Genomic DNA, 25,362 nt, shown 5'->3' with positions numbered 1-25,362 from the left:
CTCCTCTGTTAATGCCAGGTACACATGGGGTCACATCTGATCAGAAGGCCCAGGGGGCGGAGCTACAGTGGCCACAGGGGCATTGTTAGTGCCTTCAGAATGGCCTAGAAGAATAGCTGATTATGCAACTACAGCCTTTGACACCAACAGGAATTCTATTTGAATAACTAACATAACAGCTGTTTGCTGAGCTCTGCCGTGCAGCATGCATTCACAGTTATGTTAATTTGGCAGTGTTTCTCTTCACGTTAGCTCTGAGCCATTAGAGCACACAGCTAGCATGGATCCTTCTGTCTCGCTAATAATTGGCCATTATTGATATTAATTAACATTTTTGCACCCACTCTCCTTTCCTTTGACCTGGTATCTGTTGGTAAATCTAATCACACTGGCCTATTAAGGCGATGAAATCCGGGGGACCCTACTGTAGTCACAAGCCATTTATCAAAAAAGCACACAAGGCCAATTAAGCAGCGGGCCCGACAGTTGTCTTGATTCGCCGCTGACGACTTCTTGATCACCATTATAAATTGCTAATAGGGCAGAAACTGCTTAGCAGGAAGTCTGTAGGGGGTTGGTATTGCTCACTCCCTGCCTGGTGACAAGTGAGGGAGACCAGTGATGGCCTTATTGATGCGGCCTGCCCATCAGTTGGTATTTATTGTGAAGACTCATGGTGTCACAGCTGATCCCTCCCCACTGTGAGTCAATCAAATTAATTAGGCCCAGAAAGTCTGCGCTATTATTTTACGGCATGCAAATGACCTGTTTTTGGAAGCTGGGTGATTTTTTTTTTAAGGCTCTTCAGCTTCAAGGGCGCTTGACATAAAATAGCCTCCTCCATTATTTGATAATAAGGGCTGAATCTAAAGGTTTTTATGGCCACAGATCAAGAGATCATAATAGAGGCATATTGACAGATTTTTTTTCTAGTAATACTCTGAGGGACCCGCTGTTGAGGGAAAATATATCAAAAGTCTATCATCAGTGGTTGGCTCTTCTGTGTAAAATCGATACGGAGCCAAAGATGGGTTGAGTTTTCACAGTTCTCCTCTGTCATTTAGAGGAGCGCGCCGTGCAGCACTGGGCCCCGGGAGGCTTTCGTAACTTAGCAACGCTGAGGTTTCCGCGGATTAGCGACACTGTACAGTTATACCAGCAATTGCTCATGGCTGCCTATTGTGGAAAGGGGGGTGAACTAATTGAACATGATACAGTGTAGCGTTAATTGACTCTTAGCACTAGGCTGAGTTGCCTTTTTCAGATTCCTTGAACTAGATTAACTGTTTCATTTGTTTGTTTGTTTTAACCATTTCACTTACAACGTTTATTTTTAATTCTTAAATAACTAAAGTCACCGTTGAGAACTTAGTTGCAGAAACTTAGCTAGCTGGCCAATAAATATAGGCCTGTGTTCTGAAATTCAGCTGGTGAAACCAATAAATTACCATTAGAAGGACTAACGCCTAACACAATGCGCGCTAAAATATTTAGCTAGCTTAACCCTTTTTTAAAAATAAAATAAAATAATTAATCAGGGCCCCTGAAAATAGATAGCCCAGATATGTACTTGTCAAATTCAAGTGACAAGTTTTTGAATGTTTTTCAAAGAACAAATACGAAACTTTTTTTCCTTTCGCCGTCATCAGTCTTCTTGCCAAGACAAACAATTAAGCCCGATGCATAACAAAGGCTGTTAATTGAAAGCAGCATCTGGTCGCCCATCCTGCGAAACGCTCCACTCTGCGACGGCGAAAGGAAACGAAAGTATGCTGCCCCGTAACATTATACCGAATCACTAACAGGTTACAAAACACAATGAAAAGCTTAATTTATACTCAATTTCCACCCGCATATTTAAATAATGCAGAAGTTGCTGATGATATCCTAACAAAAAAATGTTTTCTGATGCCAAAGTTTAATAAATGACACAATTACAAGTTAGATGAAATACAGGTCGGCTTTATATGTAGTTTTCGCCTAATAAAAACTCGAACATATATAGACCTACTTTATTTTCCTGGGTTCCGCATAAATTAATATAAACCACAAACACATATTAATTTAGTTCTGAAATCACCATTAGCTGGAATATGTTGCAGAAACATAGATGTGGTGTTGTTATAGAAGTTGATAAGAAGATTACCTTTGGATTAAAATGTATATTTAACAACATTGTCAACAAGACATGAGAATCTTTTTCAGTTTATGCCTTATTAGTAATACGTGAGGGACAATATAAATTACCAGTTATTTTAAATGTTTCAAAATTCTTTCAACAGACCTTAATGGTGCTTATTTTTCCAGTTTGAATAAAAACATAGTTTGTGGCCCAAATAATAATTAGTAAAATCAGTTTGCAGCTGAAATAATAAATCTGCTGCAAACTGTAAGAAAAGACCGTTCATTGTATTTGTTTATGTATGTGGTTCTCACATGAAATTATTAATGTAAAGAATATAGGTTATCATGTAGGTTATATTTATACATCCGATTAATTTCACAACACTAATTACTGAAGAAGGACTGGCAATGTAGTAAACTTTCGCGTTTTACGGAAGGGACACTGACGCGAACGCGGTCCGTTCTGATTCAGACGTCAGACGCACAATAACGCTCTCCTGAGTGAATTTTCGCCCACGCTGAATGGGAAAATCCAGCTGTATCACAGTTTCCCAGCGCGGTCTTTCTTATTGTTGGAGACGGTTGCTGTTCCACTGCTGCAGTTAATACATGCACTTCCAAGAGAAGACCGTCCCCAGAGCATTACTCTTAGAGCCCAATTACAAGTTCTATCATCAATCATAAGTATTATTTATTCTGTAAAATGAATTGCTAATTAATAACTCATGAGCATTATGGCCTTGAAGACTGTAAAGCTATTAATTATACTTGGCAATTGGGAATATATCTGTAAAGGGCTACCTGCAAATTTTCGTAGCAATTAGTATGGCGGAGTTACAGGGTTAACGCCAGGGAGGATGACAGCTTTACGTCGCCTCTCCTTTCTGTACATTTGCGTGGGCTTCACACTGCCGTCGCCAACAGTGTTTGCATGTGCTGGATGGTTCATGGCGCAGAGGAGTTTGGGTGAGACCAAGTCAAGTCAGCCTCCTGCTTCTCAAGCTCTGTTGCACTCAGCTGACGGATACTTGTCAGCACTGACCTTCTGTGAAACAGAGACAAATATTACTGGAAGAGCACCTCCTGTAGTGAAATAATACCATACACATTTTCAGTTTAATGCTATAAATGCATTTGCAAATATTTTTATAACAAAAATTGCTGCTTTTTAATTATGGTGTAAAAAGGGGCACGTGTCCTTGTGATTCTGGTAAGCATCGCAGACTTATTGTTTAATTTTCAGAGAATATTTCCTGACCTCCAGAGCCTCTAATGCGAGGTTTGAGGTCAAGGACATCAGTGATGTGCCGTGGACTTTATACTTGGTCTTGAAAACCTGAAACGTCTTCTAGCAGACAATTGCTAAAGCAAGTTTTCGCAATTTTTTAGCAGCACTAAGTTGATCCAATGCCAGGTAGCCTTTATTGTATCCTTAATGTGTTTTCCGAGTATAATTATGATTAAATGATTTTTAGATAAGACACATTTACTCGCACCGTGCGCAGACAACATGACAACGACGTATTAGCCTAAACAGATTTTGAATAATTTTCATAGTTATACATATACATTAAGTTGTGAAGTAGCCTAATGTTTAGCTGAAGAAGGTGGAGATTTGAGAAGCTTTATAAGCATTGCGATAAATGCTGTTTTTCTATGATCATATAGTAAATATTCTTTAACACACGCATTTATGTCATTAATTTCTTTGGTTAAAATGTCTTTATTTCATTCTTGGGGTCACTTTAAAACCATCAGCAGTCAAACACCAGGTTGGCCTTGAAAACAGAGCCAATTGCTGTGTGGTTACCAATGTCTCTGTTGTTCTGCGAAGGACATTGATTGACTGCTCCTGAAATTAAGTCGGGATTCACACGGCGTCTCTCCATTCACTGGATCATTTTTGCTGAATTGTAGATGGGCGTCGCGAATAAGACGAACGTGGAAAAGGGCGGATTAATTGGGATGAGTGATAAATAATCTAATTTCAAGATTTCACATTTTCTTTCCCACGCAATTCCTCACCCATCTCGATAAAAGACAGTTGTCATTAAGGACGATTTACGTTTTGTTCAGGTTGCGGTTTTTCCGTTATGACAAAGGGGTAATTATCTTATTTTTATTCAGAACTTGACCAAATGAATGAATTATGAAAATTACACGAACTGAGTCAAAACAAAGATAAAAACTATGAAGAGGTGAAATTTTTTCATTTGCTCCAAGAAACCAGTGAAGCAGTTCTTTAATATAACAGTTGTTTCAATTCAGCACAAATTCTGCACATTTGCGGCACTTTTTGCATAACTTCATCTAACAAAATCTGTCGGCACCAAAGAGAGATGGATTGAGTCATGCGTGGGTGTTTATGTAATAAATGCACATGGCTGTAATGCTGAATCGCAGCTCACTGTCTTAATCTTTAGCGTTCTCCTCTTTAGTTATGATAAACTATTAACCCAAGATTCGTGTCCCCCACTTTGTGACTGAAATAATATATAAGCAGCCACTCAATAGAGGCAGAGTCAGGTAGACGTTCTTGGAAAGATTGTGTCAAACTTATGTCGCTAAGGAAAGAAATGCTGTCTGAATACAATGTGTCACACTTGGATTAACGTCAGTAAAAATACACTCTGAAGAAAACACAACTTGTTTGCTTTGGCTACTGCCGAAAAAGCGTACTTGTGTCTTAAGTCTGTAACTGAAGTTTTTCTCTCTTGTGGTCCATGTAAATGCGAAGGATCGTACTTGACACCTTGACGCCTGCAGTCAGTTAGCAAAGTGTATTTCAACGTCTAAAACGGGAATCAGTTGTTAGAACACATCTGGACACAAAACGGGAAATTTAGTTTCAACGCCGTGAACAAGAACTGGTATCTCAGAGTGTAAGGGATGTCCAGTTGCTGCTAGGGATTGATAGTTATTTACGACCTTCCTCACTGGGGGATTTCAAAGACAGTTATAGTTTTCAATCTGCGTGGTTATGAAGCCCCCCGTAAATTGCATTTATGTTGGGAGAGCGGGCCACGAACAATTGAAGCTGAAATGAAGAGGAAAGACTGCGGCTAAATACGGTGTCAACGGAAAGTCCGCGGGAGGACCTCACTCTGCCTTAAGCCCTATAGGTAACGGGCAGATGATACCAGAGAATTCACACATATGCTTTTAAAGCACGCGCAGCGTTATGAATTAGCATCGTCCCTTTTTGACCTATTTAAAGGAAATAAATGTATGGAAGCAATCGAGCGACAGACATTTTGGAAAATCTATCTGAGATCATTTCAGCGGACCCCATGGCAGTTTGTCTTCTGCAGGCAGAGGAGCAAAGGATAATTGTCTGGAGTCTAGTAAAACACAGAATGACTGCCATCACACTTGAGTGAGCTTATAGCCAGCCAGTCCCAGGGCCTCTAGAAGATAGAACAGTTAATGTTCCCTTTTATTTTAGAGGATATGTCACTTGAATCACAGATTTATACCATGATACAGCAATTTTGTCCAAACAGATGGATAATGGTGTCAACGGGAAAGAAGCCCCGCTTTTATTGAGTTTACCACAGATTGTTTAGATGGAGGCTTATATCGAGCTGTTCCAGTTCCTGTTTTTGTTCTTAATCGCCCTAATCTTGAAGGTATTAGACTTGATCATTTTTGTTTGAAGGAGGAAAATGCGGCAGTGATGGTTCCCTAATAGTGAACACACAGGACACCAATCAGGGGAGCATGGCATGCACCCCCCATAAGTACCGCTGATTTATAGAGCTCTTTATGACAGAAAGGAAAATTATCTTCTGCAGGTATAAATCAGGTGAAGAGCAGGAAATTGAACTTAGATATCATCTTGTCAGGTGCTTAATGCTCTTCCTCCTGTCACTTTCGATATGGCCAATTTGTAGAATCCTGCAGAGGTAAAAAGAAGACAATTAACAATGACAGTACAGTAATGGATGAAGCCATAAAATGAACCTGCTGGCTTCGGGATGCTTGGAATGATTTCCACACTGCGCCGCTTACGAAATCCCGTTCCTGACCAGGGTCCAAAATATGCATACTGTGTGTCTCTGAGCTTCATGTTATTATCCCACATCAGACTTTACTGGATTTATCATTTCTTCATTCTCCACAGATATGTATTGTCCTTTACTGGGTGATTGCTGTTGTCATTGACTTTCTGCATATTCGTAGATACATAAAATAGGCAATAACCTTACAATAGGTGTTTAGTGTCTCCGTCCCCTTACTAAAAAAGCGATTGGGTTATTCTAGCAGAGGCAAGACAATAACCAATAAAGTTATAATGCTACAATGACCTTATTCATATTATAGATGTCTACAGGATTGGTCCCTGCCTTGTCCTGTCTATCATTTACCTGTTTGGCCAGCAGATGTCACTGGCCATTCCGTCCCTAGTGTTGTAGTGTGCAGTGATTCTTGATTGCCCTCACTTGTTTCTTGTTATAGCAATTCCCAACGTTTGCTTCATTGTCAATGGCCTGCATCTATTCCTTGTCTAAGCCTCGTTGTCTCTTTATTTGTGCCTGCCCTTCCCCTGTTCCATAGTTGGTCATTCTATTGGTTCCTGTGTGTTCATTGTTTGTGTTTCCTGAACCTGTGTTCTTCATGTCACATTGAAAGATCATCAGTGCCATATCGGACTGTTTACAAAAATTGCTGGCTGACATTTTCAGCACCAACCCACTTACCAAACTAACCATTCATCCATCCTGGTCTGAGTTGCATAATTAGGGGCTATTGGGCCCAAGGAAAGGGCTCACAGCAGGAAAACCTTTCATCTAAATTCTTTCTAAAACAGAACCGAGAATTTATAGTGAGAGAAAATGTCCCAGTTATGCCCTAATAAGACTCGACAGTCAAGATATTTCATGATAATAATTACAGTGAACCTTAAGTTTATATTTTGATACCGCCTATCTTGTATTGGTTGGAAAACTGGTATACAGACAAGCTAAAAAAAAAAAAGTGTATTCTGGTAAAACGCAGAAAAATGGTGCGTGGATAGCCCCCAATCAATTTAAAAAATATAAACATATTTTCAGTGTAAAATGCAGCACAGCTGTGTAGATGATATTTCGAAAAGTATTTTTATAACTGACTAGTTTACTGGCGTATTTCCATTCAAATGAGCACATCTTCTATGCTTGATGACCTTTTGTCAAATGTATTACCGCCTCTCAACTTTGTCTTGTGGCATTTAGAGCCCAAGCAGCCAAGAACTAATAGGCAAGAGCCAACTGCTCAAAACCTAATCCTAAATGTAAGTCATTGAGGCAAGCTCTTGTTGAAATCTTTAATTTGATTTTAATGTGTCTCTGACAGCAGTGCAATAAAACAACTCTGATAATGATGCCGTTGTCAACATCCCATGGTGAACTCTGATATTCATAAAGCAACCTGGGCATGTAAATTGCTTTTGTGACAATCGTATTATATATTTATATATTTCCGGCTCGAAACGACTTGTCACAGTGAATTTCAGCCATCGTGGTCTTTGGCTTCCGATTGGCTGGGGAGCTGATTACGGCAGCGCAGCCGCGCACAGAGAATTCCATTTCAATTATCATTGCACCAGATGGACATTATGATGGCATTTGATATGAGTGTGTTGAGATGACATTAAGAGGCTCCTTTAAGAAAGGCGAGGATCTCGAAGTGCTCACCCCTCAAGGCGGCAAATGGAAAACTGAAACGGCCGCTGCACTTGTCTATTTTAGTTATTTGGCGCCTCTGTTTCATATTCCGCCCAAATAGTGAGGTTATTTTCCTCCTGGGTTCAGGAGGCCATGCTGTTTCATTTCTTCAGAAAATTGTTTCTCAGGATTTCAATCTTGCCTGCTAGATATGACAAAACACAATATCAAGAACACTTATGATTTTTATCTGCCATATTTTCAGGGTATAAATAAAAGATCAGTATAAATTTGAGTCAAGGGCCCCGGGCTGTACGTGTGCGAGATGGATGAGGGAAGAGCGGAGGACCTTGGGGCAGCCCTGCTGTACATTTTCATACTGCATTTGGAATTACTGCCGTTCTGGGCTATATGTGCCATTTATCATTCCTGAAATCAATTAGCGCTTCACTGATAACACTGAGCAGAAGAAACGGCTCTTTCCTCTGGACAAACGGTGACTGGAGGCCTTCAGAAAGTCCAGCGTATGTATGGGTGCTTTTCTCGGGGCAGACAGGACAAAATATATATATATATATATCTCTCACAGATTGCAGTACCCAGAAAGCTGTGCATAGGTTTTGCCGGACAGGACGTGTGAAGTGCTGACAATATCGAATATTTCTATGTATATGTATTACGTGTGCACCTGACAACGGGACCAACAACAGCTTATAAAAGATATGTAAAAAATGAAAGATTTACACAAAAAAAAAATACATACATATTTTGTTACGGGTGAATATATCTAATTGAACAGCTTACTCTTTCAAAATGTGAAACGTTAAGGGTGAAGGATTCGTGTTTCATTCCAATGTGAGATAGTCTTCATGCCCACCATCTGTTCTCTGAACACTGTTTTCACAAGAACCTTTCCATTGCGTGGAAAAAGGAGCGGGGGGTAAAATTAAAGATGATAAATTCCATTGATGTAAGAATAAACAGGAAAAATAATTGTACCGTTATTTCAAAGAGAAAAATAGCGCAAGAGAATGCCATAAAATATACATAAAATAAATGTTATTTGACAAAATGACACTGAAATAAAGCAGACAGCAAAACATGTCAGTTTCGTATAAATGACCGGTTACATATAGCTTTAAGATTTATCATGCATCATGCACTCAGACGGTGACATACACGGTCTTGATCAACGATACTATTGTGTTGAGAGATACAAGCATCATTCTCTGAGGCACATTATTCCTTCTTCATACTGTTCAGAGGTCAAACTCAAACAGAGCGCGGCGCGATTGGGCTGGTTACTGTTCGTGTCACTTTGATGCATTACTGAGCACAGGAGGTCATGTCTCTGTAAACATACATTATCAAATTCCAAAGAAACATATTTGATTTGACCTGTTTGGCCTCTTCCTGGGTATATAAGAAAAAAAAAAGTAGGGGTGAAGGAAAAAAAAAATCTTAAAGGCCAGGGTCTTGACTTGGAGACAGAGATGACACGCTTTTTGCAAATGAAGAGGGTCAAGTAAGCAAGATTGGTTGCGCCTGCGAGTGAGCACCATTACCTAACACTGTCCGAAATGATCAATGAGCTAAAACAAAATGATCACAAGCTAAAATAGCCTGGCTAATGAAAATGGAATGTGCCTTAACGCGTTCTCCTCCGCGTCCCTCAGCGTCCCGCCCGGTGACACGGCCAGATAGTGTGTTGACAGGCTGCCGCATGACCGATAAATCAGACCACTAACATGCCTAATACCTCATTTCTACCCAAGATGGTCTCACGCGCCCAACACCTATCAAAGAGCAAAAGGTTCAGTCATCACTACTGGAATCATGGATGAGGAGTGACCAGCAATTAAAGTGCATATAGACAGACAGCAAGCAATGCTCCACCCTATCCCAAAATGGCATGCGCAAAAATATTCATTTAAAGTATGAGATTAAAAAAAACCTTTTATATTCGGCTTGGAAGAGGTGCTAAAAGGGAATTCCAGTATCAATAAGCTCTTGATCACTTCAATGAAAAAATTTGGGATCAGGGGTCTTGTCAAAGAGCATATATGCAGCATGACCCCAGGGTTTATATACATTTAAGAGACGAGCTGTATTGGCCTAGAATGAACACAGAGAAATGCAAAATATTCTGCTTATCTTTGTATACAGGGCGGGTGTAACTCTTCTCTTAGCACTCCAAACAAAACAGAGCTTCTAAATGAAAACTGCAGTCGACATTTTTTTTTTTTTTATTAAATACAAAAACAGGACATAATAGCAGACCATTCAATCCACCTAAAATATGTGCACAAGTGGGAATATAAGTGAATTCAGCCATGCATTTTTAGGTGCATTTAAAATATTGGGGGAGGGGGGTGAATAATCCCACACAAACCAAGCTTGAAAACAATATTTTATTTCATTTTAGATGGTTTGGGGTGGGGAGGGGGGGCTAGATTCAACACACCTTGGCACACATGCTATTAGTTTTGTGGTTGTGTAGTAGGGTTTTAGTCGCAGGAATAAATGAGAGGGCCTGACTATAAGCATTGCTGAACATTACTGTGTAAACATGAGGACTACCTCACTGTCCAAGAGCCCAATACCCTTACAATACTTAAAGGCACGATTACACATTTAAATGCCTGCGAGAAAACACTTAATGCACCTGACAGTTTTATGCAAATGCATAAAACTATGTAAACTACTATAAAAAAAAAAAACTCTGCGTTTTTTTCCCCACTTTAAAAAAAGACAATGGCAAATAAGCTGTTTTTCCAAAAGAAAATAAAACTACATTCTAATACTAACCCCAAAAGCAATAACAATGTAATACCTGGCAGAAGTTATTTACACAAGTGCGGCTTTGGGAAAATAAATAAACGGCAAAAGGAAAAAGAAAGGACTGCCGATGTTTTGCTGCCTTTAACCCAAATCATACAGCTACCATTTCATTTTACATTCAACTGCCCAGCTGCATGTCAAGGCTTAACCAGCAACAAGTAAACATACGCATCTAAAAACCCATTCCAACGGACATCGTGACCAAATTCATTTCTGCACAGGAGACAAGGTTTTTATTCAACCTCCATGTGCGAGACGTCTTGCTCCTCTTCAGACTTTTCAGACGGGGCGCTTTCCAATTCTGGTGTTCCGGGTCCTTCTGCCACAGCGTCCTCCTGGGCAGCCACTGCCAGCACGCTTCCTGGTTCAGCGGGAGAAGCGTCCGGCTCCTTTTCAGCTGAGAAACCGAGATTAACACCAGCTTTAATGAGCACCCTGAGCAGATGATGCATTGCGGACGTTTTTATGATTTCATACCGCTTCGAGCTCCCAATTATCCAGAGCAAAGATGTAGTTGATCACTGAGGTCCGATTAAAAGAAAGTCTCCTTCTTAAATGCGCCAAAGAAGCCACAGAAGATCATCAGTATGTATTTAATACGCTGGTGAAATGTGCAACTTAACAAGGTGGGGAGGGGGTATGGAGGTTTACAGGCTGACTGAACAAAACAGCATCAAAAGATGATAAAATGCGAGGGGGGGGGGGGGTGCCCTTTAACCTCTCACCGGATCTGACATGTACAGCAACAAGATCATGCAAATGTCCCCTCAAAGGTTAGGAGGGTCTGTCGACTCCAGGCTGAATAATAAAAAGGTTTGGTAGAGGGTGAGGTTGAACAGTCAGATGGTTAGAGGTTAAGGAGTTAAGCGACGGTGTATGAAATTGTATGATTGGTAATTATTTGCTGCATGCACATATTTACAGCCCATTATCACTACAGTGCTAGCAAGTTCTAAAAAACTCTGCAGTCCATCGTTTGGTGCGTTTCGTTTTCGGAAGTTAAGAATGCAGAGCTCGGTCTCGTGTGCTGCTTCTTTCCGGCACCAGCGAGACACCCAAGAACGTAGAGAAGCGACTTGCTGGGCACACGAGCGCTAAAGCTCTCCGATCGCACAAGCAGGAGTTTCAGCCTCGAAAACAAAGGGAAACCCACTCAGAGTGCAAGGCCAAGCTCTGGACAGAAGCTAAATCCTACCCATCTGGCTTCCACAGTCTTACAGCCAAGGGCCTAATGTGGCTCAAGGGTTCTAAACCCACCCCCCACAAGAGGCAATCCGCACCCATCCGCTTCATCCCACTGGAGCAGGGTCCAGTCTGATGCAAAGTTATCATCCGGAATGATCCCTGTCTGCATTAGTCTAACTGCAAGGTTCTTTCCTCTGAAAAGAATTAAACTCCCCTGGCCTACATACTATAAAAAATAGTGCAAAACTACAAAAGGTTCTGTAGCAAAACTTAAGAAAAATAATGGTGGCAAAAAGGTCTGGCTCATTCTTGTAAATACAAAACAATAATATGCAAGAGGCATATAGCTATACTGCAATGCAAAGACAACAGGAGTAATAAAGATAAACTAGAGCACTAGGTTACTGATGACTGAGGGTTCCAAGACCATGTACCATGTTCCTTAAATGTTAAATGTTAGGGAGGAATTGCCAGTCAAAAAATCCTTATGGCAGAGGATGCCACAAAAGTCAGTCACTGCTTCACAGTAAAATTAATTGCCCTGATCTCCCAGGTTGCTACACTCTACTCACTGCTAAAAATCTAAGCAAGAACAAAGATTAGCGGTATTTTTCACTGAGAGCAGGTGCCTCTGTCTACAGAAAAGCTGTATGCAGACCCAGTAACTGGGACGACTCATTCTTCAGAGGATGCATCCCAGTTTCTTTTGTGGGACGTCCCATGTGAACCCCACTAAGACACATGACCATTAATAAAGGCAACTAGCCACGTTTTGAGTTAGGGGACTTTATAAGCCTGGCCAAATCATTCAAGGAGAGCATTCATGGCAGTTCAACATGCAGCAGTGAGAAGGTAAGGCAAGATTTAAATAACATGAACGATTAAAATCAAAGTATAACTGTAGATTTAACTGCTTGTATGATAAGTAGATCCTATTCCCCAGATCAAAGTACTCACATTAAATAGACCTCTAGATTAAGTTTTAATTAAAACATCCATCCTGATGGGCAATTTTTACTGAAAATCAGCAGCTATCAGAATTGATCCAGATAAGGACAGGTTTGGATTTAAAAGGCTGATTAAATAACATGTCCATGCAGTCAAAGGGAGCTATCAGGCATCAGGTTGCATTAAAAGCAGGAACCTTTTGGTTGCTGATGGAAACTGTGCACTTTACTCCAAGGGGCTGTAGCTACAGACAAAGAGGACTCCTCATTCCACACACAGGGGCGACTCCTTTTGTTTTGTCTGGCTACTTAAAACAGAAGAAGTTCAGAACAATTGGTGTGAATGAAAGGGGAGGGGGGGGGAAAATCACAGCAACACATACAGTTAAACAACTCCTGGGGAATGGAACCCAGAGAGAATAAGATGAGCTGAATGCAAATGTTAAAAACGGTATTTTATTTACCAATATGCCTATAGTGGGAATGTATCAAAAGGACACAGCAGCTTTAATAGCAGGGGGGAGTACCTGGGTCAGGGGATTCGGCAGGGGGCTCCAGGACTGACGATGCCGGGGCGGCTGTTTCCGGGCGTAAACTCCTCTCGAAGCTGAACTCTGGGAGCCGGGGTGCTTGGGGTCGGGTCTTTCTTGCGGGGTTCAGGACGTAACAGTAAGCGCAACGGAAGGCTGAGGCAAGAATCGCCGGAAAAGGCATCAGAAGGCCAGCAAATAACATCACGCTGTATCCAAACGAATCAGATGGTTGGCGTACAGCTGCACGACAACACGCGTGAATGTGAACGCACCCAATTTTCTACATGCGCCCGTTTTGAAAGGACGAGCTCCAGGGAAAACTTAGATCCAGTTATATTACGCCGACAAAAACTGCAAGGCAGATGAAGATTTCACCCCCCCCGCCCCCCAACCCGTATCTTACCAGTGAACTCAAATTCTTCTTTTAAGGCCATGCCATTGTGGGAGAAGCACTGCTGACATATGAGAGCATATCTAGGGAAGGGGAAAAAAAAAAAGTGATTTTATTATTGTAATTCCGCAGTGGGTAACAAGACAAACCATACAGTTTCCCCATTTCCAGGCCTGCCAACCTTGAGAAGTATTTTCAGAGTACAGCTCCACCATAAGACCCCCTGCTGAACAAGCAAGGATCAAAACGCAGCCTTTGACCCACAAAGCTTCTCAAAATGTTTAATTAAAGAGAAAATTAAAACCACCTTTTTTCCCCACTTCTAAAGTGTGTGCATGCATTTTTTTCCTTCCGAGACCATCTTGCAATCAGTCAGTTTCTTCCACGTGATTTCTTGAATTAAATATCGAATGAAAATGAAATTTCCATCTATTTAGTCTAAAAATTAACACTTTAAAATAAAATAAAAGCAATACCCACCAACATAATTAAAATGAGAAAGCATATATGAATAATCAGTTTTTAAGCAGTAGCTGAACTAACGACATTTAACGAAACCTCATAACTATAAAGAAACAGCGTCACAAAATCATAAGCCTAAGTTCGGTTTCTAGCAGACAGTAGAGGATGTACATTTTACATCCCTGGAGTTTGCACCGTTTAACAAAATGCTGGTTTGTGGTCATCCAAGGGCTGCTCTAAAGTCAAGCTACCAACTCTGAGCAGAATTTTCAACAAGCCAGTGCCTGCTTTCTGCACTAATGGTACCACAATGGATTAATGTCCGATTTACCATTACAAATTCGGAATTTCAGCTTTTTAAAAATATGTATTCAGATCCTGCAGAGACATCACTCCTCAGATGTCATTCTCAAGGGGTATTAATTGATCGGATTAGTTCGTCTTTCACACGGAACCATTCTGGCAGTAACCCATGGATAACCAGTAACAGGGGAGCGAGTGGTATGGATGGAATCTGCCGGATTAAAAACCGCTATAACATAACAAAAGTGAGAAAACCAGTGGGGCTGCCCACGAAGGAGGGCGTATTACGCTCTTTTAGGTTTAGGAGCTCTCCTCCTCCTTCAGTTTTGCAGTACTGGAATCTAATTCTGAATGCACATACCCTACAGTATTACCAACCAAAGTACAAATTCATTGGGGTGACAGTTAACAACCATTCCAAATTCACGCCGTCTCCGTAAAGCTGTAATTACCTGTTCTGAGGGCCGTCACCGACCATGTACTCAATGATGCGGTCCATAGTACCCCGTTCCCGTGGGAGGATGGGCCTGGCAAGGGGGGGGCCTGGGGGGTGCATGCCTATTAGAAAACAAGCATTACAGGCAGTCAAGGTCTAGCAGTCCTTCCCCATCAGAAAACAAAAAAATTGGCAACACTAGCACAAGGGGTAAAGTGCCTTGTCATTGGCATGTTAAGCCATTCATCTACCATTAAGCACAAGGGAAGATAAACTCTTTAAAGAGGGACAATTTTTAATAATTACTTTAAAATGAGCATCCCGCAAGAACAGCGTTTCGAAAGGTCCTGCTGTTTCGGTAAGCGTTAATTACTATGATTAAAGATCAAGAGCGATCATCGCGAGACGACTTGTCATCTCCACGGATCTTGGCAAAGTCTCAGATACCCGCTGCTTATTCATTTGCCAGCATATGGAGGCACTGTGGTATATATCACATCAAGAGCGTTCCCACTTTCTCATCCCCAATGCACGTCCGATCACGTTGCCTCACCTTCCTTGGTTTCAGCCCCAAGACAGATTTCTGCCGTAGTTTAAAAGAACTGTTGCTTGCCGTCTTAAAGATCATTACAATAATGCCAATAATTCCAATTTAAGGGGGATGATGCAAATAAAATTCTGGATGCACTTAATGCACACAGATCACCATGACACAAATCTAGTTCTGAAGTGCAAGGACCTTAATTTCTCCCTTGGGATTAGGGCAGATGATATAGTCCAGTGTTGATCCATTTAAATCCAGGGGGTGTTCCACAAAGCAGGATTTCTCAGTTAGCTGGGTTAACTTAAGCCACTTAAGTCTAACATGCATTGCAAAGGCTTGTTGTGTAAAGTGTTGGAATTTCTATTTTCTATTAGCTTTTACCATCTTAAGGCAACCAAGGTAATTAGGGGGAAAAAAAAGACACTACAAAACTTCAAAGATGGACAAAATCTGGTGCGCGCGTTCCGTAATGATGGCCATCTCCCCATCAAGGGCAAGCAAGAAGCATCACAAAATGACTACTCACGGGCTCTTCATAATTCACATAAAGGATACTTACATTTATTACTCTTAATGCCCTGGTTGCTAAAGCAAGGTCAATGGACGCCTTAATCTAATCCGATACGTATAAATGGATGAAAATGAACAGAATTGTCTTGCAGCCATTTTAAGAGCATGCTCAAAACATCAAGGTCCATCTGTAGCCTCTGAAGCACCGGCACGACATCTGAGCGCTAAGTTACCTTCAGCCCTATTTTACACAGGTACACCACCCATCGCGGCAGCTAACGTACCCATTCCCATGGAGCTCCCAGGGGGCACAGGCCTTCTCAGCGGAGTCTGCTGAGCAGAAGAGGATGCCAGGCCTCTCTCGGGGGGTCCACCAGGGGCTGAGCGTGGTGGTGGGCCAGAGGGGGTGGCTGGTAGGACAATTGGGGGCTGAGCAGCGGAGCCAGCGGGGGTCCCCATAACAGGTGGCTTCGGGGTCACATTGCGTTGACGAAGTTCTACAAAACAAAGCCATTTCCAAAATACGGTTAATTAGTGAATAAAGAGTATATACCTTTGAGATCAATAAAACTACCATTATGCATTTTAAGTGGGTCTGGGTTTCTCCAGAAAGCACCCGTGAAAATTACAAAAACAAGAAACACTACAGAGATTCAATTATGATTGATAAAGCACGTGATGAAACCTCTGAAAGCAAACAAACATTCTTAGATACCCCAAATATGCATCACCCAAAGTGAATACAAGTGAATATCAATTTGGTAGGCTTGAGCCTGCCCGCAACCCTGATTGGGATAAGCTTGATGGATGGATGATGGATCGATAATATATATCAATTTGGCCAGTATAGAGGTATTACAGTACATTTACGTACAAAAACCAAAAACATGAACATTCACCGTTAGTACAATCCCAACAAAACCACTCTCTCAGTATTCAGCCAATGCAAAAGGAGTTTTAAACCACTTAAATCAAGTCCATGAATGACTATCACTAACCTTGTCCTGGTCTTGGTGTTGCCTGTGAACCAGCCAGATCGGATTCAAGCTCCTTCATATAAATGAAGCAGTATTTCAGATTATGAAATCATTTCAAATGCCAAACATATATATATTTGAGTACTTACAGCAGTTTTCTTCGAGTCTGGATCAAATCTCTCCAGGATCAATTTGGCATTTTTATACGTTTCAGTCTCCATCACCTCTTCAAGCTTCAAAACGACATGCAAGTTTGCAACAATGAAAATACCAGAAAGCAGCGGCATGGCATAAGGTTTAAGTAAAAGTGAACAGGAATCAAAAATTTGCAGATACAAAATTGCAGACAATTGTGGCCGGAATGTACAAATAGAAAATGAAAAATGTACGAATAAAAGGAGGTGTTGCTTTAAATCTGTAAATATTTGTTATAAAACCAGCATCGCTGCAACTACAACGATGCCGTTGAAATCTTCTATAAAGCCCAGTTTTTAAAAGTACTCTTTACCATGGATTCAAGCAATCTAATTTTTTCCAATAATTTAACAAATCAGGCATTATGACTGCAGAGCAAAACATATTAGGCAAGGAATTAGAATTTTGCAGGCCAGCAAAGCATCCACAGGCCATAACGACTTTAATTTTGTTTAACTGCTTCATTTCAAAGTAACACTAACTATTGCTAATTGTTTACATATAATGAAAAGAATAATTACATGCACTGGCTTCAATAATGGAATGTGTGAAAATCCATCAGCCATAATTATTGGAAGTTATTAGATATGACAGTAAATGACAAGCAATTTCTTGGATTTATTTCCTTCTAGTACTTAACGCTATTAATTCAAAGAAGGTCATTAGCAAAGTGCTTTACCGAATAAAGTCGCTCTGCCAATTAACCGCCGTCTACATTGATTGTAGATTATTTATTAGCAACAGCGATTAGCAATTAGCCACAAAGAGCTGTGAAAACCCAATTGGCAACAGGAGGCACAGGAGATGAACCGACGGCCCACCAGGGTCTGCATCACTAGTGCCCACGTTCACGTCCTACATCATTGTTAGAGGAGATTTGTACTCCTTGGCACAAGAAAATTAAGCCCCATTAAGCATGGGTTACATGAGATATTTAAGGGGTTACGACACCCGGGAAGCACAAGGATTCCTGACAAGTGTAAAAGGTTAGCCCTGTTATAAGGCTCTTGTGGAGATTAGAAATGTGTTAAGGGTTATTTTGACTAAATGAGCAGAATATTAATAGTATATAACAGCTGATTCCATTGGGGGGGGGGGGGGGGAGTTTATGTTCATATTAGCATTTTGCTTTCACCCTGTGCTAGCAAAAATAAAACAATATGGGGGGAGAAGCGGAAGAGGGAAAGGAAAAAAAAAAAATCACTTACTATTTTCTTTTTCTGGGATCTGAGCTCATCTAACTTTTCATCTAAAAAAGACAAATCAGACTGCGTTACACCTACATCCAAATTAACACAGGCAAACGCTCGAATTATGTCCCTAAAACACAATGACATACACTGTCAAAACGTAATAGAAAAAATAAAACATCCAACAATCATTTCTATACTGACAGAGTGATTGAAACCAAGCAAAAACTTACTGTTCCGTTCAGTCCTCTTAGAAAAAAGAATAATTAACAACTTCCTGGTAAACCAGACTCTGGAGGGGGGAGAGAAAAGGTTGTCATTTTAAAATTGCAAAATGTTAACATGTGTAAATAACAGCAAAAGCTGCTTAAAAACTTGCCTTGGGAAAAAAATAAGGTCAACATGTTCATTTAAAGTTGGTATCTGCTCAGTTCAGATAAACTTGGTATCAGCAAACTTAACAACACACTCTGAGCCATTTAGGGCGATTTTACCACCAACTCCATAATCCACTGCATCAAAATCAGCAGCAGCACCAACAGCATTGGAGTACAAAAAATATATACATATCATCTTTAACATATATGTAAAATTCATTAAGATACTGAAACAACTCCTTATATGGATGCAAATACATTTTTTCCAGTTTCTGTCCGTTTCAAGTGGCGTACATGTACTTACAGTATTGGAAATAAGAAAAATGGCAAAGCCAATATAAGTCGCTCTGTCCATTGTTCAGGGAGACACCACAAGTAGACAGATATACATGTAAGAAGGTAGAGGACGGATGAGTACAGCAGAAGTCGTCCCACCCACAGCTTCAGCACTCTCTGATTCTTAACCCTGAATTCTTCCAGGTGCTGTATTTCCTGTAAACACAGTGCATATTCAGAAACAAAGTGCACTGCAAGAGTCTGTTTCCACTGCTTTGTAATCTTTTAAGCCAACAACAATACAGAATGGATTAAAAATGTGAAATAACAGCACAACTGGGGATAGGGTAATTAGACAAAAACAATTTGTTGATATGGACTATATCAACACGGAATTAAGAGTAGAGACGAATAGGATAAAAATATTAGGAAACATTAATCAAAAATGAGACACACATCTGCAGATGATGTTTTCGTAAACAATCTGCTTGGTAATTTGTTACCGTGACCCAAACACTGTTTAAACACGACATTCCTTTAAACCTAAAGGTTCCCCTGCAGTCAAACATCAATGGTTTTGCAATGTATGCAATTGTTTTAATGAAAATGCACATCAGCCAAGCATTTAAGGTATTTCCAATGCTGATTGTATGGTTCTGCCACTTTAAAAGTGAGAAGTTTCTCAATATGCCCACATCATTCGAACCCCACCCCAGCTGTTTGTGTGGAGTTTGTATCTCCTCATGTGGTATGTCCTTTAGTCCCAATTACATAGTCTTCTCATTGCCATGGTTCAACTTATGTTTTCATCTTTACAATGGTGTGATGGTGATGCACATTCATTAGTCAGCAAATTTGAATTTTGATCTGTTCTGGTGCTACCAAAACACTGTATGATACTCTGTACTGATGCTGGGCAATGGCAGCATCCACGCAGCCACGCTTCCAGTCTCTGACAATTGCAAACACAATCATACAGTGTTTAACAACGTATCAGCGTTTCGTTTCAGTTTCGCCAAAAAATTTCCAAGCCCATTATTTTTTTTTTTACTAAAAACGCCCAAGAGCTTACGATATTTTCAACTTATGAAAAGGTACATCGTAATACAAGTCCATCGTAGGTCGAGGAGCGTCTGTGTTTTTCCCTGAGGGCCAAATTTTATCAATATCACAAAGGCAAGGGTCACTATCCCCCAAAACAATTGCCCAGCCGGAGGGGAGGTACATTTGACCAATAACTTTTGATTCTCTGTATCGGGGACACCTGCTTTAGACACACCACTCCCACCCCCTCAAAGTTCAAATAAATGGAGTTTGGCAAACGTTGCTAAAATGCATTACTGTACGAGTATGTGCATGACTGATCAATGCATGTATTCCAGCATCATCAGTGCTGGGCATTACACAGTGGTAACAAGGGACACAATTACAGCAATAAACCCCGAGGTCGGCTCCTTGGACTCACACGCCGCCACCTTGCACACAGCAACCCTCGTGTCTTAAACACTACTTGCCAAACTGGCCATAAATACAACAAAAGGGTCCATTTTCTTTATCTAGACATACCAGAACAAAACAGTCTATTTTCAGGACATTTTACAAAGCACCCATTCTAAATTTGCCTGCAGCAGTCCCTGACATTTTACAGCCAAACACTCTCGATTCTGGAGAAACTAAACACTGGAAGAAAACATATGTTTGAGTTAAATTAAACTTACTATCTTATGATAACTTGAGTTTTTTTTGTACACTAGTGATGCACATCAGAAGTTAAATACTGCAATAAAAACTGCAGAACAGTCTACACAAATTTTTGCAGATTTCTGAGGTACTTCCTGCTTCCTTGAGTACCACTGGAAACAACCAACTACCAAAACATTTAACTGGAGGGGAAGTTTACCATTATAGTGACAAGGATTGAAGACAATATGAAAAGAATTTTTTTTTCTTTGCATGGAACCTATAGGTCATGACATTCAGCTCAAACAAAATGCATGACACGAAAATTTTGTAAGAAAAAAAAAAAAAAACAGACCCCCCCACTCCGTTTTCTAGTGAAAGGCAGAGATAATTTTCTCTCAGAGACAAGTGGAGTGTGCTCCTGAGACTATGTCCAGCAGGGCAAATGAAGCAGACAGATTAACACAGTGAGCATGTGTGACTGTCACTCTAGGAATCAAGCTGAATAAACAGCTCACATCATGAGACAGAAGTTGTATGGGAGTGAAAAATACAGGAAGATTTTAACAAAAAAGTAGACAAGACAGTAGAACTACAAACAAAACTGTACCTTTTCTAAGCTTTCCAAAATGTCTACTGTAGAATGCTTGGTCTGTTTGAGAGAAGACAGAACAGATCTTAGTTACAGCACTCAAAGTGAAATAAACCCCACAGAGAAGGAGAAGGTGGAAGGGAGCACTGCACATACTGTTGGTGTAGAATGACCTCTACCAACATTCAGATGAAGCCCTAGGGAAAAAACAAGTGTACTATATAGAATAAGCAACAGTCACACTATTAATAGAAATAGTAATAGGAGCAGCATAGGTCAAAGTGGTCATCTCACAGTGCCAATAGTATAGGGATAGTGGAGCTGTGTTCAACCTTATGTATCGTGACTGCAGCAGAAACTCTGCACAACCACCAAAAGGAGCGACAGGTCCAGCATAATCTCAATAAAATATGGATAGGAATAAGGTGGCAGAATCTGAAACTGTTACCAAACATCCAGCCCTAAATGCACTGAGTATTTTAGAACACGAGAACTTTCACCATATTACAACCAAGCACCAGTAACATTATAAATTGTACATACCATATACTAAAACAACAATGCTATTCCTAGGAGATATAAATATAAATGTTCTATATTCCCTGTGCGTAATTAAGCTAATTAATGAAATCTAGTGCCAACAGATTCCACTAGAGTTTCAAATAGTCCAAAAAAGACTAATGTTTGCACCTATTCCATAATGTTCTGGCCACTTAGTAGAAAACTCAATCTGGTGTTAACCCAGTTATACTCAGAAGCTGCTGGACCAACAGACACATCCTTAGTTTTGAGAAACGATAAATAGAAACTGAGAAAAAAAACTAATACAACAATAAACTACATACAATGAAGATACTATGGGTTTTTTTTCAATTATTTTTACATGCTGCAGCACACCACAGAGATCCAAATACAGCATCTCACATGACCCCAAGCACCACGGTGAGCTCAAATCTGGACTCTAAACTCCACCATAGGACACACCTCATTTTGATCAGTGTGCCACACTGCAGCCACCAGAAACATCTAAATAAAAAATTATATATGTTCCAACATGAAAGTAATTTAGCTTCAACTAAAATTAACCAGCTGCTAAGCCTAACAAATACTGGAGTAGCCTGTTAGGAACTCTACTCCATGTTGTTGTAGTAGTGAGCTAGGCAGGCAGCCAAAGATCTCCAAGCATTTGCCTGTTCAGCAAACATACCAAAATAAAGAACCCACTATTTTCGACATGGGGCCCCAAAACATATCCTAAGCCCCACCCAATTCTGCCCAACATGCCTATAAATGCATGATTTCACAAACACCATCGGGAATCCGAGAGTTTCTTCTTTTAATAGTGTCATAATTTATTTAAAATGTGACAGTATGGCTAGAAAAGCATATGGACTGAAACAGAAAAAGTCTTATACACCTTAAATTCTTAGTACCATTACGTAAGCAGAAACAGCAGCCATACAAACCTTCCACCGGGACAGTAAGGACCCCATCTCGGGTAGATGCCCTATACGATTTCCGCTTCGGGGTATTCACAAATTTCCTCCCACCTGTTGACAATCAAACACAGGGAGTTTTATTTACGTCAGTCATGCTTTACAACAACACCAACTCCCACTGCGTGGTATATCTGAAAGCTATTCGATAATAAATGTACTGCTGCATACATAGCGTCCAGCAAAGGATGGCTTACGCCACGATCCAATGACCAAACTATCACTACACTTCCATGGATTCGTGTTGTTATTGCGCCTAATAAACCATGTAAACACTAAATACCGAGCTGCTTAGATTTCCGTATGTAACAGTCGAATACCGCAAAAAAAAAAACGTTTAACGTCTGCTGTCGTGGTGGTTCATTTGAATTCAAGGCGAACACATAGCAAACTAATCAAAAGAGCTTTTAAAAACAGGGCAAACAATATTATTACAGTGCAACGAACACTTGGGTAACTTAAGACGATTCTGACATCGGAAATAAAGCGCTAATTATCGGGTAGGTACATGCACCTAAACACAAGCATAGCCTTTAGCAGTTAGCATTCGTCGCTAATAACAATATTCGCTCTAAAACAGACTATGAACTACCTTTTTTGCTAGCAAAAACAATTCAGTGGTGACACTACGGATTCAGAAGCCAAATCTTAAGCATTAAAGCAGGCCTAACTTGCTAAAAATACTCTGCAATTCTTCCTAATAAGGAATACAACTATTATTTACTTCATACTTCGCGGCAATGAGACCGCCGGAAACTCTATGTAGTTTATTTCGCTTCTCAGTCCACAGTTTACCTGTCAACTCAGTCGCAAAACCCGATTCAAAACGTTACCAGCAGTCTCCTCACAGCGATATATGACGTAATTCAACCCGTCCCACAATCCTTCGCGGTAAGCAACCTTGTCACATGATAGGGGTGTATTAGATGGAACAGACGAGAAAAAGAGATTGGGCGGCACGGTAGTTTTGAAAAGCTTAACAAATACCTATCTTTCAGCATTCAGGAAGGTCCTTCATGCCTTTAAGGAGTATAAATGTGATATTAAAGGTCATGAAGTTGTCATGCATATATAGAATATGTCGCTCGAGTAAGTTCAACAGACACTTGGCCTAGAAACTGAACGCATCAAATACAGTTCTGTTTAAGTAGGCTGTAATTTAGGAGAGGCAATTTTAGTTAGAGCAGAATGTTTGTTGCGAATGACATCACTTAATATTCTTGTTTGTCTCATTTGTTAGTTATTTGTTAGTCATGTCCAGTTTTATTAGGTGGCAACTTTTCAGTGTTTAGTTGGCGTAATATAATATTTTAATTAAAATGGGGAGACTGAAACTACCGTAGAATTGACATTTCATCCAAGATATGACGTGTCTTAACTACCGTGCCTCTCGACTGTAAGATACAGGGGCGTCACTTGTGAAAGCCCGTCTGTTTACAGTATAATGTCATGTATATTAAGCTGCAACGCGTACTTTTATGGTTGCAATTTGCTTTGTGGGTATAGTAGTCTGATGCCCGCCACCAGATGACTACCTGAAATATTACTACATATTTCGCTGTAGACTGTATTTATTTTAAAATAGTCTGTCACTGAGGTCTAATGTGTTACGTTTACTGAAGAAATGCTGAAATATTGGTTATAGATATTTGTTTCGAGTATTAAACATGAAATGTGGACCCGAGGGATGGAGAAAATGACAAGTTTCTTTTCTCAGAAGCTTCTTTTGCTGTGTGAGTGAAAATGACTTGGAGCAGCACAAACGTTTAAATTAAGTAGCACTCGTAGAAGTGCATTCAACTGTTCTTTTCTTTGAGGTTCGTATTAGGTTTTTGACTGAGTTGTCAAGCATTGAACATTGAAGTGACGGCAATAAATTTGTTTCCATAATCCAAGTCACGCGTAACAACGTTAAGAGTGGTGCACAAACTTTATTATTAACCTATAATTGTTTACATTTACAATTATTTAGCAAACGCTTTTCTCCAAAGCGAAGAACTGAGACAAATATAGCACGTTACGCATCCTGCCTACCTGTTGTCGAGGAGAGAACTAGTCATAAGTACAGCTAGGCTGAACTTCCAATTAATGCCCAATTACAAGTGTCATTGATTAAGTTTATGCATTTTTGAAGTACTGCACATCAGTAGCGCTAGGATTTTATATACTACGCAATATTCAGGAAACTTTTTCCAGAATTTCTTGTTTTTGCATCAATAACCATTTTTGTTTTCAGACATTTGAACTTTGCTCTGAATTAAAATGAAATTCTTCTTTGAAATATCATTCAGCTATAACCTCAGCTCAACACTGTTCTTGCTTTTAAATCAAATATACTGCTTGCTCTGTATTCAAACAATACCTTGTATTTTTCTTAAATTTAAACCCTAATTGTGGTATTGTCACTTGTGTTCAGTGTAATGATTTTGTTTTACCCAGCTTTCCCCTGCATTATGCATGTAATCCACATATTATTTTTCCCCATATTACACACATATATTTCAGTTTTATAGCCTACATAGTTATCAAGATAGATCATTCAATCCATCCATTCATTTTCCATGCCCACTTGTCCTATTCAGGGTCGGGGGGTCCGGAGCCTATCCCGAAGGCAACAAGCACAAGGCAGGGAACAACCCAGGATGGGGCCCTGGGAGG

At 40.2% G+C, this 25,362-nt stretch overlaps 1 protein-coding gene and 1 long non-coding RNA gene across 8 annotated transcripts in view; one reads left to right on the top strand and one right to left on the bottom strand.

The window, feature by feature from the left end:
• Window positions 1–10,166: 10,166 nt before the first annotated feature.
• lnpa (limb and neural patterns a) lies at window positions 10,167–23,584 on the bottom strand. 7 transcript variants are annotated; one of them, XM_023801755.2, is made up of 14 exons: window positions 23,500–23,584; window positions 22,675–22,758; window positions 21,227–21,268; window positions 18,965–19,152; window positions 18,517–18,575; window positions 18,302–18,342; window positions 17,048–17,131; window positions 16,920–16,971; window positions 16,206–16,418; window positions 14,884–14,989; window positions 13,679–13,749; window positions 13,270–13,428; window positions 12,940–13,050; window positions 10,167–11,007 (listed from the first exon to the last, which is right to left on the bottom strand). In XM_023801755.2, exons 2-14 carry the CDS (start codon window positions 22,699–22,701, stop codon window positions 10,844–10,846), a joined length of 1,317 nt encoding a protein of 438 aa, XP_023657523.1. In that variant the 5' UTR covers window positions 22,702–22,758; window positions 23,500–23,584; the 3' UTR covers window positions 10,167–10,843. The 7 variants fall into 7 exon arrangements, with proteins under 7 accessions (XP_023657523.1, XP_023657528.1, XP_023657524.1 ...); XM_023801760.2 differs by having other exon boundaries at window positions 12,940–13,047; XM_023801756.2 differs by having other exon boundaries at window positions 23,429–23,569.
• Window positions 23,585–23,629: 45 nt separating this feature from the next.
• The window catches only part of LOC111838601 (uncharacterized), a 2,965-nt gene continuing 1,232 nt past the window's right edge, over window positions 23,630–25,362 (top strand). Inside the window, exons 1-2 of the long non-coding RNA XR_002836907.2 lie at window positions 23,630–24,521; window positions 25,287–25,362. The exon at window positions 25,287–25,362 is cut by the window's right edge and continues 1,232 nt beyond it. This is a non-coding gene — a long non-coding RNA (uncharacterized lncRNA). The remainder of the gene's footprint in view (window positions 24,522–25,286) is intronic.

The sequence above is a fragment of the Paramormyrops kingsleyae genome, chromosome 16, assembly GCF_048594095.1.
Source record: "Paramormyrops kingsleyae isolate MSU_618 chromosome 16, PKINGS_0.4, whole genome shotgun sequence".
Classification (NCBI taxonomy): Eukaryota; Metazoa; Chordata; class Actinopteri; order Osteoglossiformes; family Mormyridae; genus Paramormyrops; species Paramormyrops kingsleyae.
The sequence above is the reverse complement of the archived record's forward strand: the minus strand, read 5'-3'. Positions and strand labels throughout refer to the sequence as shown.